The sequence below is a fragment of the Hemitrygon akajei genome, chromosome 2, assembly GCF_048418815.1.
Source record: "Hemitrygon akajei chromosome 2, sHemAka1.3, whole genome shotgun sequence".
Lineage (NCBI taxonomy): Eukaryota > Metazoa > Chordata > Chondrichthyes > Myliobatiformes > Dasyatidae > Hemitrygon > Hemitrygon akajei.
Window position 1 is genome coordinate 164,689,897 of NC_133125.1, and position 16,806 is coordinate 164,706,702.

At 47.7% G+C, this 16,806-nt stretch overlaps 1 protein-coding gene and 2 non-coding genes across 3 annotated transcripts; 2 read left to right on the forward strand and 1 right to left on the reverse strand.

The window, feature by feature from the left end:
* The first annotated feature begins 536 nt into the window (after positions 1-536).
* LOC140722739 (U1 spliceosomal RNA) lies at positions 537-700 on the forward strand. Its single transcript, XR_012097733.1, has one exon. It is a non-coding gene; the product is annotated as a U1 spliceosomal RNA (small nuclear RNA).
* Positions 701-1,994: 1,294 nt separating this feature from the next.
* On the forward strand, positions 1,995-4,030 carry LOC140717937 (heat shock cognate 71 kDa protein-like). Its single transcript, XM_073031611.1, has one exon. The coding sequence runs from the start codon at positions 2,016-2,018 to the stop codon at positions 3,750-3,752; it is 1,737 nt and encodes a 578-aa protein (XP_072887712.1). The 5' UTR covers positions 1,995-2,015; the 3' UTR covers positions 3,753-4,030.
* A 2,910-nt stretch (positions 4,031-6,940) lies between these two features.
* Positions 6,941-7,104, reverse strand: LOC140722326 (U1 spliceosomal RNA). The gene has a single exon (XR_012097582.1). It is a non-coding gene; the product is annotated as a U1 spliceosomal RNA (small nuclear RNA).
* Positions 7,105-16,806: the final 9,702 nt, after the last annotated feature.

The following is a 16,806-nucleotide window of genomic DNA, read 5'->3' on the forward strand; positions in this document are numbered from 1 at the left end:
GATACGGACCGTGCGCAGACAGGAGGAATTTCATTAAATTTAGCATAACGGGCATTTTGGGCCCAAAGATCTGCTCGTGTGCTGTTCTGTGCTCAGTCTCCCTTCATAAGTGAGAAGCTGACACCCCTGCAACATCCTGGCTAACGTCCCCTTCACCCTTTTCAGTGCAATCACGATGTGCGGGGTAGGGGTAGGGGAAGGGGTCGCCTGTTCATTCACCCTGTGGGCCTCAGGCAGCTCCCTGCATTTCCTCAATGAAAACACTGACACCGTGCGGTCGGGTTCGGTAAGGCGCAGTAGCTGCAAAACCAATCGTGGCGCAGATTTCCTTTTTTGGAAAAGATGCAGATTGTCTGGAAATTGTCACTAGTAAACTACAGCAGCTAATCAAATAATCTAGATTTTCGGCGTTTGTGATAACGGTTTTCTAGGAGCATGGTGTGTAAAAGTAGGAAATGGGTCATTAGAATATTTGGTTGCCTTAATTCTGAGGGGTATGGCATAAGGCTGGATGTGGATGGCGGCGAAGAGAAAGCATACTTACCTGGCAGGGGAGAGACCGTGATCATGAAGGCGGTTCTCCCAGGACGAGGCTATCCCATTGCACTTCGGGTGTGCTGACGCCTGCGATGTCCCCAAATGCGGGATACTCGACTGCAAAATTTGTGGTAGTGGGGGACTGCGTTCGCGCTCTCCCCTGATTTGCAACGTTAAAAACAGAGCTAATATTTTAAAGTTTTGTCTGAAAGCACGGATTTATTTACCGTGTCTTTGCTTTAGGTGTTTGTTCTGTGTCTTCTATTGGCTCCAGAGCATTTTTGTTTACGGTATTCTGCACCTGCAGGAATATCAACGCAGTTTTAGGGTCCAGAAAAAGCTTATTTTGTAGAGAAACGACTCGGGGCTGTTTTGGACGGACAGACATATTTCATTGATCCCGAGGGAACTTGGGTTTCGTTACAGTCGCACCAACCAACAATACAGTAGAAATATAGCAAAACAAAACCACAAATAATTAAATTATGCCAACGGGAATAAGTCCAGGACCAGCCTATTGGCTCAGTGTGTCTGACATTCCGAGGGAGGAGTTGTAAACTTTGATGGCCACAGGCAGGAATGACTTCCTATGACGCTCAGTGTTACATCTCGGTGGAATAAGTCTCTGGCTGAATGTACTCCTGTGCCTAACCAGTACATTATTGAGTGGATGACTCCAAGATGGCGTGCAACTTGGACAGCATCCTCTTTTCAGACACCACCGTCAGAGAGTCCAGTTCCACCCCCACAACATCACTGTCCTTATGATGAGTTTGTTGATTCTGTTGGTGTTTGCTACCCTCAGCCTGCTGCCCCAGCACACAACAGCAAACATGATAGCACTGGCCACCACAGACTCGTAGAACATCCTCAGCATCGTCCGGCAGATGTTAAAGGATCTCAGTCTCCTCAGGAAATATGGACAGCTCTAACCCTTCTTGTAGGCCGTTTTCAAAGCTTCCTTTCAAAAAGAAATCCCTCAGCTTCAGGAATTTGCTCAAGTCTGTGTGTTGATCCAGTATTGCTGGTGATATCATTCCAATGCCTTGACGGCCCACTATAGGTTGTCCTTGTCTGGGGACAGAGTGGTGGGGTGGCTATGTCGTGTGAGGATCCGAATTTAACAGGTGTCAATTGTACTTTTCTCCTTCTTAGCAATGCCGCCAACATCGCGGATATTACCCCAGTATCTCTTCAGTAACAAACAGGAGAGAATTCCTATCCTCAGGAATACTTCCATTCCATTAAACTTCCTGTAAGCAACTGTCCTGGGTGTCAGTGTCCTCGAGAGAAATGGCGTCTTGTATACATGTACTGTGAACACAAATTAGGAGGAACTTCCTTAGCCAAAGTGTGAATCTGCCGAGGCCCCAAGTCATTGGATATATTTAGGAGATTGGTACTTCCTTCATTAGTGAGGGTATCAAAGAGGGAGAGAAAGAGAGAGAGAGGGCGATGCGGCCAAGAACCAAGTGGCAATGAACCCGGCCAACACCATCTTTGATGCCAAGCGGCTCATCGGGAGGAGGTTTGATGACCCGACGGTGCAGTCTGACATGAAGCACTGGCCCTTCCAGGTGGTGAGTGACGGAGGGAAGCCCAAGGTGAAGGTGGAGTACAAGGGGGAGAACAAGACCTTTAACCCAGAGGAAATCTCCTCCATGGTGCTGACCAAGATGAAGGAGATTGCTGAGGCTTACCTTGGCTGCAGAGTCACCAACGCTGTCATTACCGTTCCTGCCTACTTCAATGACTCCCAGCGCCAGGCAACCAAAGATGCTGGTGTGATAGCTGGTCTCAATGTCCTGCGTGTCATCAATGAACCGACAGCAGCTGCCATTGCCTATGGCCTGGACAAGAAAGGCAAAGGGGAGCGTAATGTTCTCATCTTTGACCTGGGTGGTGGCACCTTCGATGTCTCCATTCTCTCCATTGATGACGGTATCTTTGAAGTGAAATCGACAGCTGGTGATACCCACCTGGGAGGAGAGGACTTTGACAACCGCATGGTCAATCACTTCATTGAGGAGTTCAAGCGGAAATACAAGAAGGACATCAGCCAGAACAAGAGAGCGGTGAGGAGGCTGCGGACGGCCTGCGAGAGAGCAAAGAGAACCCTGTCTTCCAGCACCCAAGCCAGTATTGAGATTGACTCTCTGTTTGAGGGTGTTGATTTCTACACCTCAATCACCAGGGCTCGGTTTGAGGAGCTGAACTCTGACCTGTTCAGGGGCACTCTGGAGCCAGTGGAGAAAGCCCTGAGAGATGCCAAGCTGGACAAATCCCAGATCCATGAGATTGTCCTGGTCGGAGGCTCCACCCGCATCCCCAAGATCCAGAAGCTGCTGCAAGATTTCTTCAACGGTAGGGAGCTGAACAAGAGCATCAACCCCGATGAGGCCGTGGCCTATGGGGCAGCTGTCCAGGCGGCCATTCTGATGGGGGACAAGTCGGAGAATGTTCAGGATCTGCTACTCCTGGATGTTGCTGCTCTGTCATTGGGGCTGGAGACGGCAGGTGGAGTCATGACCACCCTTATCAAGCGGAACACCACCATCCCCACCAAGCAGACCCAGATCTTCAGCACCTACTCTGATAACCAGCCTGGTGTCCTTATTCAGGTGTATGAAGGCGAGAGAGCCATGACCAAGGACAACAACCTTCTGGGCAAGTTTGAGTTGAGTGGCATCCCTCCCGCTCCTCGTGGCGTACCCCAGATTGAGGTGACCTTCGATATTGATGCCAATGGCATCCTCAATGTCTCTGCTGTCGACAAGAGCACTGGGAAAACAAACAAGATCACCATCACCAACGACAAGGGCAGGCTGAGTAAGGAGGAAATTGACAGGATGGTGCAGGAGGCCGAGAAGTACAAGAATGAGGATGAAATGCAGCGGCAGAAGATTGCAGCCAAGAACTCCCTGGAGTCCTATGCCTTCAACTTGAAAGGCTCTGTGGAGGATGAGAAGATGGCTGGAAAGATCAGTGCAGAAGACAAGAGGAAAGTTATTGACCTGTGCAACGAGACAATATCATGGCTGGAGAAGAATCAGATGGCAGAGAAGGAAGAGTTTGAGCACAAGCAGAAAGAGCTGGAGAAAGTCTGCAATCCCATCATTGCCAAACTGTACCAAGGAGCAGGCGCAGGGGAATCATGCAGGGCACAGGCTGGGAATGCCAGTTCCTCTGGACCAACTATTGAGGAGGTGGATTAAAGGACTGTGAATGTGACAGTATGGGGCTTGCTCGGTTTGAGCTGTCTGGACACTTCAGTGGGTCTGATGCTGATGTTGGCTCTTTGGAATAGTCTCCACTGTAACACCACTGGGTCATGTCAATGTCCTGAGTCTGGCTGTGATGTTCTAATTGTAAACACTGGTAACTGGACTATTCAATTCCTTTGATCGGGTTCTCTGTATCGGGGTTTTTTTTTTATGTCACTTCTTTTGGAATGTAAATTTTGTACAGTATTAAATATCTTGTTTTATATATATATATTTTTTGAATAAATTGTTTAATTTTTCAATTGCTTGTAATTTTATTTAAATACCAGCGTAGCTAGGAAGGAATGTTTTTGTTTTGATTTAAAATATTGAAAGTCCCCAATTTATGGGTGTTAAAATACTGCCGTATATAATCGGGTGACCCTTCCCCAAGCTCCCTTTCCCAGGGATATCTTCCTCCCAGATCCCATCACACTGTTCCTTGTTTCTGGATCTGGTTGTTAACACTTCCCCACTCTCACAGGTTCAGTGTGGCATTACTTTACCAGAAGGCCTGTGGTCCTTCAGGAAGGTGACTAACCCTAAACGTGGACAGATCCAGTGATGTTGGCCTTGGCCAGCAGCTCCAACATTGCCCCCTCTCAAAGTATAATTAGCTGCCTTGGGGGAGGATTCCACACCCACATGCTGGGAATGAGGACTGGTAGTTGCAGTCAGCTCTGTGGTGAGGAGTGTGGGTCTGGACAGGTAGAATGAGTCGGGGGGGGCGGGGACTTGGATGATTATGAGTGAATGTGTGTGAATTTTCTGAGTTGAGTTTACAAAGAATTTTTACATACTAATTATTTCAAGCCTTGCAGGGATTTCTGTAGGCTGTACATAGACTCCTTGACTGAAATCTCACGCCGTTGATAAGACCATAACACAGAGGAGCAGAATGAGTCCATTGAGCTGATCGGTACTGCTTCAGTATAGGATTATTGCTTATTTATTTCCCTCCTCAATCCCATTCTCCTGCTCTCTCCCTCTCTCTCTCTTTCTCTCCCTCTTTGATACCCTCAGTAATGAAGGAAGTACCAATCTCCTAAATATATCCAATGACTTGGGGCCTCGGCAGATTCACACTTTGGCTAAGGAAGTTCCTCCTAATTTGTGTTCACAGTACATGTATACAAGATACCATTTTGCTCGAGGACGCTGATACCCAGGGCAGTTGCTTAGAGGAGGTTTAATGGAATGGAAGTATTCCTGAGGATAGGAATTCTTTCCTGTTTGTTACTGAAGAGATACTGGGGTAATATCCGCGATGTTGGTGGCATTGCTAAGAAAGAGAAAAGTAGAAACGATCGACACCTGTTAAATTCGGATGCTCACACGACATAGTCACCGCACCACTCAGCCCCCATAGAAGGCCGTCAAGGCATTGGAATGATGTCTTCAGTAACACTGGATCACCATGCACACTTGAGCAAATCCCCGAAGATGAGGGATTTTTTTTGAAAGGAAGCTTTGAAAGCACCCTCGAGTCATTTCTGAACAAAATAAACTTTTGCTAGACCGTAAAACTGGGGAAGCAGGGAACAACTGAGCAAAAAACCCCACTAATCTCATGAAGTTGTAAATCCATGAAATTTACTAATCCGTCCTTTGCAGATCACAAAGGCAACCTAATAAATTTTCAGTTCTGCCCCACTGAACTTGTGTCTGCCTACTTGGACTCCATTTTATCCCCCATAGTTCAGACTCTCCCCACCTACATCCACGATACATCCCATGCTCTTCACCTCTTCAATAACTTCCAATTCCCCGGCCCCGACCGCTTCATTTTACCATGGATGTTGAATCCTTATACACCTCCACCCCATCACATCACCCCACCCCATCACTCCACCACATCAAGAAGGCCTCAAAGCCCTCCGCTACATTTTGGATAACAGACCCCACCAGTTCCCCAGCACCAGCACCACCACACTTCTCCGGTTGGCGGAGCTTGTTCTAACTCTCAGTAACTTCTCCTTTGGTTCTTCCCACTTTCTCCAAATCAAGGGTGTAGCCATGGGCACTCGCATGGGCCCCAGCTATGCCTGCCTCTTTGTGGGTCTATGCTCCAAATCTATACTGGCATCACTCCCCAACTTTTCCTCTGCTACTTCGACGACTACATTGGTGCGATGTTGGTGGCATTGCTAAGAAGGAGAAAAGTACAATTGAAACCTGTTAAATTCAGATCCTCACACGACATAGCCACCCCACCACTCTGTCCCCAGACAAGGACAACCTATAGTGGGCCGTCAAGGCATTGGAATGATATCACCAGCAATACTGGATCAACACACAGACTTGAGCAAATTCCTGAAGCTGAGTGATTTTTTTTTGAAAGAAAGCGTTGAAAACGGCCTACAAGAAGGGTTAGAGCTGTCCCTATTTCCTGAGGAGACTGAGGTCCTTTAACATCTGCAGGACGATGCTGAGGATGTTCTACGAGTTTGTGGTGGCCAGTGCTATTATGTTTGCTGTTGTGTGCTGGGGCAGCAGGCTGAGGGTAGCAGACACCAACAGAATCAACAAACTCATTCATAAGGACAGTGATGTTGTGGGGGTGGAACTGGACTCTCTGACGGTGGTGTCTGAAAAGAGGATGCTGTCCAAGTTGCACGCCATCTTGGAGTCATCCACTCAATAATGTACTGGTTAGGCACAGGAGTACATTCAGCCAGAGACTTATTCCACCGAGATGTAACACTGAGCGTCATAGGAAGTCATTCCTGCCTGTGGCCATCAAAGTTTACAACTCCTCCCTCGGAATGTCAGACACACTGAGCCAATAGGCTGGTCCTGGACTTATTCCCGTTGGCATAATTTAATTATTTGTGGTTTTGTTTTGCTATATTTCTACTGTATTGTTGGTTGGTGCGACTGTAACGAAACCCAAGTTCCCTCGGGATCAATGAAATATGTCTGTCCGTCCAAAACAGCCCCGAGTCGTTTCTCTACAAAATAAGCTTTTTCTGGACCCTAAAACTGCGTTGATATTCCTGCAGGTGCAGAATACCGTAAACAAAAATGCTCTGGAGCCAATAGAAGACACAGAACAAACACCTAAAGCAAAGACACGGTAAATAAATCCGTGCTTTCAGACAAAACTTTAAAATATTAGCTCTGTTTTTAACGTTGCAAATCAGGGGAGAGCGCGAACGCAGTCCCCCACTACCACAAATTTTGCAGTCGAGTATCCCGCATTTGGGGACATCGCAGGCGTCAGCACACCCGAAGTGCAATGGGATAGCCTCGTCCTGGGAGAACCGCCTTCATGATCACGGTCTCTCCCCTGCCAGGTAAGTATGCTTTCTCTTCGCCGCCATCCACATCCAGCCTTATGCCATACCCCTCAGAATTAAGGCAACCAAATATTCTAATGACCCATTTCCTACTTTTACACACCATGCTCCTAGAAAACCGTTATCACAAACGCCGAAAATCTAGATTATTTGATTAGCTGCTGTAGTTTACTAGTGACAATTTCCAGACAATCTGCATCTTTTCCAAAAAAGGAAATCTGCGCCACGATTGGTTTTGCAGCTACTGCGCCTTACCGAACCCGACCGCACGGTGTCAGTGTTTTCATTGAGGAAATGCAGGGAGCTGCCTGAGGCCCACAGGGTGAATGAACAGGCGACCCCTTCCCCTACCCCTACCCCGCACATCGTGATTGCACTGAAAAGGGTGAAGGGGACGTTAGCCAGGATGTTGCAGGGGTGTCAGCTTCTCACTTATGAAGGGAGACTGAGCACAGAACAGCACACGAGCAGATCTTTGGGCCCAAAATGCCCGTTATGCTAAATTTAATGAAATTCCTCCTGTCTGCGCACGGTCCGTATCCCTTCATATCCCGCATGTTCTAGTTTAAAACCCTCTTAAGCTGCACCGTATCCGCCACCACCACCATATCTGCAAACCTGTTCCGGCAGCAAACATCAATGTGTGTGTGTAAAAAAAAATCTCCTTTAAACTAACCCCCATCATAAAAATGGATGTATTTGAATTTTCTCTTCTGTGGAAAAGATTCCAAGAACCTCTTCTATAAGAGTTTCTCAGCAGTTTTCAAGTTTTACCTCCATTCTTGACACTCGAAAGAAATCCAGAGGTTTAGATAGTTTTCTTGGTGGAGGAGAAAGGTGAGCATAAATGGGAGACAGAGACCCCGGGTGGGCTGAAAACAAGAACTTTTACCCCATGGCCGGGCGAGCTCAAACCAGGGGGCCTGAGGACTGGACACCATCTATTCCAGCAGACTCAGGAGGAAAGTAATCAGGAGACACCACACACCCCCGGCCACTCCCTGTTTGACCTGCTGCCATCCGGCAAAAGGTTCAGGACACTAAAAACCAGAACAAATAGACTGGGGAACAGCTTCTACCCCAGAGCTGTGAACAAATAGACTGGGGAACAGCTTCTACCCCAGAGCTGTGAACAAATAGACTGGGGAACAGCTTCTACCCCAGAGCTGTGAACAAATAGACGGAGGAACAGCTTCTACCCCAGAGATGTGAACAAATAGACTGGGGAATAGCTTCTACCCCAGAGCTGTGGCCTCCATCACACCACTCCCACAGAACAATGACTGAAACTGTGAGCACACACAAGGACTCAAATACTTGCATTAACGGCACTTTGTGCATTACTGTGACATTCTGGTGCTGCTGCAACTTATTTTCTGCTACTTATCTATTTAATTCTGTTTTTCTATTACTGTCTTGTTTTTATCTACCGCTTTATTTAATTACCTGAGAGGAAACCAAACAGAGTTTCATTGTATCTATGTATAATGACAATAAAGATCATTCATTCATTCATTTAGGTGCAAGGGTTAGCGAGGAAGAAGTGTTGGAATATCAGACTCTCACAGCAAGGAAGAACTTCATCTGTGGTTGTAATCTGGAAACCTACTGACGGGGGGGGGGGGGGGGGGGGGTAACAGGAACTCTCACAACATTTAACATTTATAGACAATTGACAATAGGTGCAGAAGTAGACCATTCGGCCCTTCGAGCCTGCACCGCCATTTTGAGATCATGGCTGATCAATTACTATCAATACCCGGTTCCTGCCTTGTCCCCCTATCCCTTGATTCCCCTATCCATAAGATATCTATCCAGCTCCTTCTTGAAAGCATCCAGAGAATTGGCCTCCACTACCTTCCGAGGCAGTGCATTCCAGACCCCCACAACTCTCTGGGAGAAGAAGTTTTTCCTTAACTCTGTCCTAAATGACCTACCCCTTATTCTCAAACCATTCCCTCTGGTACTGGACTCTCCCAGCATCTGGAACATATTTCCTGCCTCTATCTTGTCCAATCCCTTAATAATGTCATATGTTTCAATCAGATCCCCTCTCAATCTCCTTAATTCCAGCGTGTACAAGCCCAGTCTCTCTAACCTCTCTGCATAAGACAGTCCAGACATCCCAGGAATTAACCTTGTGAATCTACACTGCACTTCCTCTACAGCCAGGATGTCTTTCCTTAACCCTGGAGACCAAAACTGTACACAATACTCCCGGTGTGGTCTCACCAGGGCTCTGTACAAATGCAAGAGGATTTCCTTGCTCTTGTACTCGATTCCTTTTGTAATTAGCCTTCTTCACTGCCTGCTGCACTTGCTCATTCACCTTCAGTGACTGATGAAAAAGGACTCCGAGATGTCTTTGTATTTCTCCCTTACCCAACTCTACACCGTTCAGATAATAATCTGAATTTAATGTGGGGGACCATTTCATCAAACACCTCCAGTCCATCCGCCAAAATTGGAGCCTCCCACTGGCCACACAGTATAGTTCTGATTCCTGTTAACGCTCGACTTGTCAGTCCATGACCTCCTCATGTGATATGATGAGGCCTCCCTCAGTGTGGAGGAGAAAAACCTTAGGGTTTCCAATCAGGGTATCCAACTAACCCCACCCCCCACCCCTCCCCTGCTCTTCCTTTCCCTACTCTGGCCCTTTACGCTTCTCAGCTGCCTGTAACTTCCCCACGTCCTCTCCTCCTTCCTTTTCTGCTACAGTGCAATCCCCTCACCTGTCAGATTCCTTCCTCCCCAGCCCTTTACCCATGTTAAATACCTGGCTTCACCTGCTGACTATCCTCCTTTCCTTCTCCCCACTTTTCTTTATTCTGGTGTTTTCCTCTTTCTTTCTCAGTTCTGAAGAAGGGTCTCGGCCCTCTGTCCTCCAGCATTTTGTGTCTGTGTGTGTTGCTTCGGATTTCCAACACATGCAGAATTTCTCTTGTTGATGATTTATGAAGCGTCTCTTGTCAGTTTTCACCCTCGACATCTTAACCGGAAGACCGCAATCATGAATTGAGAGAAAGGAGATGGCCTTTTTACAAGTCACAGGGTGGGAAGAGGTAAAGTCCAGGTAGCTGTGAGACTCAGTGGGTTTACAAAAGATTTCAGTAGATGAGCTGAGTCCAGACATGGAGACAGAAAGATCAAGAAAGGGGAGGAAAGCATCAGAAATAGACCAGGATGTAGATAGGAAGGGACTGAAGCAGGTGGGATAAATCTGAGGCATGGTATGAAAATATAAGTTTGGTGGGGCAGGAAGAAGCAGGTTTTTGTTCCTTGGTTAGGAGGTAGAAAGGGGAGATGTGGGGTGTGGGAACTATGAGGTTGGTGGCAGTGGATGGGCGATCCCTAGAGTTAATAAGATGAGTGATGGTGTGAAAGACAGTAGCCTGGTGCTCCTTAGCGGGGTCCTGTTCGAGGGGTATGTAAGAGGAGGTGTCTGAGAATTGTCGCCTTTCCTTAACAAAGTAGAGGTCAGTCCGCCAGACTACTACAGCACCCCCACCCTCATCTGCGGGTTAGATGGCGAGGTTAGGATTAGTACAGAGAGAGTGGAGAGCTGTGCGTTGGGCAGGAGTGAGATTAAGATTGGAGAGAGGAGTCGAGACGGTTGATGTCTCGTCAGCTGTCAGCAATGAAAAGATCCAGAGCTGGCAGGAGACTAAACTGGGATGTCCAGGAAGAGGATGAGGGTTGAAGACGGGTGATAGGGTCATCGGTGCGGGGTGGGGAGTCCTTGCCAAAGAAGCAGGCACGGAGACGGAGGCGGTGGAAGAAGAGTTCTGCGTCAGGGTGGGCGAGGAACTCACTGAGGTGTGCGCTCAGGGTTACAAAGGAGACGCCCTTACTGACGTCAGAAGGTTCTTCCTGAGAGAGAGGAAAGTCAGAGGGAATTGTGGAGACCCGGCACGGATGAGGGCTGGGATCAGCGGGGGTAAGGGGATTGATAGTGTCTGAGGAGAGGGAAGGTGTGGTGAGATGAAGATGGGGTCTCTGAGGATGGCGGTAGGATCTGAGAGACACGGGACTGCAGTGCGGTGGTGGGGGAAGGGGAGACTGGGACAGTGGGTAAAGTCCCGGCCTGGAGGTGCTGTCGATCAGTGTCCAGGCTGGAGTTGGGGTTGGGGTTTGCACAATCGGCACTTTGAAGGTGTCCAAGGTCCTTGGAACTGACACTGACCACGGTGGAGCCCGGGTTCTGAATCTACTCGGGATCGTTAGAACCGTTGAGGTTGGCAGCAGGGATCGCGGTCTGGAGACGTCCGGGCCTGCCGGCGTCGGAGACGGCATGATTCTGTAGTCTGAAGATGGGTGATCTTCCTTCCAATCTTTACAGGGCACGAAAAAGGCAAAGAACCGGCGATTGAAAGTCGGAGAACGTGTAGAGCAGAGCCATTGCAGGTGGGGAGAGAGAATGCCAGAGGGTCACTTACCACCCCACCAGCCTCCGTGTCCATAATTCTCCGTAACATCCGCCATCTGCAACAGGATCTCACTTCGAAGCACATCTTTGCCACCCCTCCCCTCACTTTCTGCTTTCTGCAGGGATCACTCCCTACCAACTCCTTGCCCATTCCTCCCTCCCCACTGATCTCCTTCCGAACAGTTATCCTTGCAAGCTGAACCAGTGCCACACCTGCCCCTACACCTCCTCCCTTACTACCATTCAGGGCCACAAACAGTCCTTCCAGGCGAGGCGTCATTTCACCTGTGAGCCTGTTGGGGACACCTACTGTGTCCGGTGCTCCTGGTGTGGCTTCCTGTATATCGGTGAGACCCGACATAGTTTGGGAGTCGCTTCATCGAGCAACAATGCCCCAGCCACCATAAAAAGTGGGATCTCCCAGTGGCCACCCACCCATTTTAATTCCATTTCACATTCCCATTCCGACATGTCTATCCATGGCCTCCTCTGCTGTTGTGATGAGGCCACTCATAGGTTGGAGGAACAACACATTTTATTCCGTCTGGGGGTAGCCTCCATCCTCATGGCATGAACATTAATTTCTCCAAATTCGGAAAGTGGCCCTCCCCCTTCATCATTCCCCATTCCCATTTTCCTCTCTCACCTTATCTCTTTACCTGCCCAGCACCTCCCTCTGGTGCTCCTCCTCTTCCCTTCAATCCATGGCCTTCTGTCCTCTCCTATCGGATTCTCTCTTCTCCTGCCCTTTATCTACTTCCCGGCTCTTTACTTCATGCCCTTCTCCTCTCCCTATCACCTACTCCTGTATTTCTTCCACCCCTCCTGAGGAAGAAAAATAGTAAGAATTTGTGACAAACATGAAGGGGTTAATGATCTTCTAGTTTGTGAATTCAAAGTCTGTGATCACTTATCTGCTACTGATGTACACTGTGTGGCTGAAATGTGCTTCTAGACAGGATGGCAAAATAACTAAGTCTGTGCTTCCTTGTTCTGAGCATTATCACATGTCTGCACTTAGGAAAGCCTGATATACTGTCCTGAGAACTAACACTTAAGAAAATGTATAACTGCTCAAGGGCATATAGTGCAACTTTGCTATTCTGACGAGTTGTAGTTGAAGTTGCCTCTGTTAACAAGTTGACTTGTTAAAGAGGTACTGGTGCGTTCCTTTAACGGACAGGGCTCGAGAGATTTCAGCCTTTGTCACCCCGTCCGGGTTGTACGAGTACAACGTTATGCCGTTTGGGATGAAAAATGCCCCAGGGACATTTCAGCGGATGATAGACGCTGTAATAAAGGGGTTAACCCACACCAAGGCTTATCTTGACGATGTGGTAGTTTGGAATGACACCTGGGAGGAGCACCTGGAGGCTGTAGAAAGCTTGTTTACCCGAATGTCGGCAGCCCACCTTACAGTAAACCTCGCCAAGAGTGAGTTTGGTCATGCCACGATCACCTATCTGGGGTATGTGGTGGGAGACGGGCAGTTGGCACCTGTACAGGCGAAGGTCCGGGCTATTTCCGAGGTCCCTGTACCCTACAATAAAAGGGCCCTGAGGAGGTTTTTGGGCATGGTGGGATACTATCGGAAATTCTGTAACAATTTCGCGGACATTGCGCTCCCCCTTACAAAACTACTGCGGAAGGAGGAAAAATTTAAGTGGGGTCATTCTTGTCAGAATGCCTTTGAAAAGTTAAAAGCCATATTGTGCCATGACCCTGTGTTAAAAGCGCCCGATCTGTTAACCCCCTTCTCCTTGGCCACGGATGCCGGTGATGAGGCTGCAGGAGCAGTCCTTTTGCAGCAAGCGGGGGATGGAGTGGAGCACCCGGTAGCATATTTCTCTCGGAAGTTCAATAGACACCAGAGGAATTACTCTACCGTGGAAAAGGAATTGTTAGCGCTTGTGTTGGCGATACGACATTTCGAAGTGTACATTTGTCCGGCGCAAAGACCCCTAGTGGTCTATACCGATCACAACCCGCTGGTATTCCTGGACAATATGAAAAATAAAAACAGGAGGTTATTAAGCTGGAGTCTGATGCTGCAGGAATTCGATATTAAGATACAGCACATTAAGGGGAGTGATAATGTGCTAGCGGATTGTTAATCTAGGTGCTGAATTAAATGTAAAATGTATGGCTCTGTAGTTAAAACGAAAAGCTTGGGTATTATGTTAGATTCAAAAATCCTAAAAGACTCTGTACCAACTTGTTTTTAACCGCTGGTAAAAAAACTTTTAAGAGGGGAGGTGTTATGACCCCAGCCCCCTCCTTTGTGAGAATCGCAAGAGAGAGAGAGCAGCCTTACGGTTTGGAATGTGGAATGTGGCCTCTCAGCCAGACAAAAGCCAAGGACATGGCCATTGTCTTGGGAGTCACCTTTGTGGAATAAGGGACTGGACTACGTGCAAACCCTCAGGGCAACGTGGGCTGGGTGATGGGGGAAGGATTGCCTCACCCCCACCCTGATTGACATCTACAACCCTGCCAGTCCAGATAAAAGGTGGGCTGCCGAGGCGGGGCCTCAGACGCACCAAGGAGACACACGAAGAAGACACGATAGCGCTTTCCGTCGGAGCGGGAAGCCATTTTGAAGGAAGCCACGTGCGTTAGATTCCGGATCGGGAGTCTGTGGCTGAAACCAAAGGAAAACCGTTTTAACTAACAACTGGGATTTTCTTCGTAAAGACGACGGGCAAGTGTTCCTTCTTTCTCACCACTCACTCTCTCCAACACGTGAAATGCCAGCGGTTCCCAAACGGAAAAGCCTGCAGATTTATGAGTGACTTTTATACTCCATTGGACTCAGTATTCCCCTAGACAATGATAGAGCTTATTTCTGATTGATTATTACTATACCTGTGCTTCAGATTGAGTTTTGACGATGTATATGATCTAAATGTTTTGTATTAACCATACGTTTGTGCCCCTTTATAAATAAAAACGTTTGAAAATAGTACCATCAGACTTCAGCAGACCTCTCTATCTTTGCTGGTAAGTCACCCGGTTATTGGGAACGTAACACCTCTTTTTCAGATTTAAGTGCTTTTTGTCACGTACGCCTGGGGTATAAATAAGAGTGTAATCCGTTGTCGAGCAGAGTCTCAGAACTCCGCTTTCGGTGACTCGGCTCTCCATGATATCGTGCATCAATAAAGATTTTCTGAAGTAACTTCCCTCCGGGTCCGAGTACCCTTTTCCGCAACAATTTGGCGATGGAGGATGGGATCCTCAATCTAGTCTCCTAGCTGAAAGGGGGAGGCTATAACAGCAGGATCCAAAAAAGATCCCTAGGCAAAAAGGATAAGCAAGACAGAAAGGTGCCCTCCAAGTTGGGAAGGAAAATCAGTCTCCTAGCTGAAAGGGGGACGGCAGGGGGTACTCGTGGGGGTACCAAGGTAGCTCCCAATTTATTCCGTGACTGAACTCAGAGACTTGTGGAAACACACCAGTGAGCGCTCATTGCGTGCATAGTGTGAATAAAGCTTTGTGCTGTCTTAACTGAAACTGAAATCCTAGACGGGAAAAGCGAGAAATGTGAGCAGTCGATCGGCTAACACTGATCCTGCTAACAAACCAAAGAGTTCCGGAGGTAGGACGAAGGCTTTGAACGCTCAACTGCAAGTAGGAAAAAAGACCGCAAAAAAAAGATTAAAAATATAAAACTGCACCGCCAGCAAATAGGAGGCCCCTTAGTCCCGGCTGGATCCCCGGCGGATATGGTAATCAGAGAGACCGGAGATGATCAATATCGATCGTTTCACATGTTATTGAAGTGGTCTAAAATGGTTGACAATGTATCCAGATCAGTGTTTTATTTGGAAATCATTGCGTACAGCACCGAATTGGTAGCTGAATTACATGAGAGACATAAATGTGAACAAGATAATGAACATATTCAAGTTGCTTAGTCACTTTTCTCCCTGCTGTCTATGGCATTTACCCATCTTTGTCCAGACTAATAAATCCTCTTCCAGCAGAGAATTCCCATTGGCATATCCAAATGACACTCACTTCAACGGTTCCTCAGCTTGTTTTTGATTTGATTCATGAGGCTAAAACCTCTTTCACGAGCAGCGCTAGTTGTAAGAAAGGTTCTGCCATTGTCCGTCAGCTTTGCAAGGTCACAAAACTCTTCATTTTGAGTTGCAAATGTCACCATTTCAGACGAGCTGGTAATCGGTTAGGATTTAATTTTTTCCTGTACAGTAAATATGAAGTCGTTGTACTGCTTCACTATGACAGCATTTTCAGCAAGGAAATCAGGATATTTTCCACACAAGGCACTGACCTGGTCTTTGCCAAAATGGAAGTCCCATCCCGCATGTACGGAAAAATCAAAAGCCGCCCGTTCTTGTACCTCGCCCTCAGGAAACCTCTCTTCTCAATAAACACAGAGGTGGTTTATCAAGGTCACCAGAGAATTTGTAGCTCCTGTCACAATTTTGGCTGAGAAAAATGTAACTTTCTCACTCCAAGACACATTGTCTCCCAGATACTTCCTTCTTATCTTGTTAATTTTGCCTCGTGCAAAATGAAGTGCATCAATTGGCATTAATACACTCCTTTGCAGAGTCTTCAACAGTGCAGCCTGTTCTTCAAAGACATTATTTACATAGAACTTAGAATAGTACAGCTCATTACAGGCCCTTTGGGCCACAACGTTGTGCCGACCCTTAAACCCTGCCTCCCATATAACCCTCCACCTTGAATTCCTCCCTATACTTGTCTAGTAGTCTCTTAAACTTCACTAGTGTGTCTGCCTCCACCACTGACTCAGGCAGTGCATTCCACGCACCAACCACTCTCTGAGTGAAAAACCTTCCTCTAATGTCCCCTTTGAACTTCCCACCCCTTACCTTAAAGCCATGTCCTCTTGTATTGAGCAGTAGTGCCCTGGGGAAGAGGCGGCGGCTGTCCACTATCTATTCCTCTTAAAATCTTGTATATTGTAAAGAGCACCAAATTTCTTGGTGTTCACCCGACAGAGAATCTTACCTGGTCCCTCAACACCAGCTCCATAGCAAAGAAAGCCCAGCAGCGTCTCTACTTTCTGCGAAGGCTGAGGAAAGTCCATCTCCTACCCACCCATCCTCATCACATTCTACAGAGGTTGTATTGAGAGCATCCCGAGCAACTGCATCACTGCCTGGTTCGGAAATTGCACCATCTCGGATCGCAAGACCCTGCAGCGGATAGTGTGGTCAGCTGAGAAGATCATCGGGGTCTCTCTTGCCGCCATCACGGACATTTACACTACACGCTGCATCCA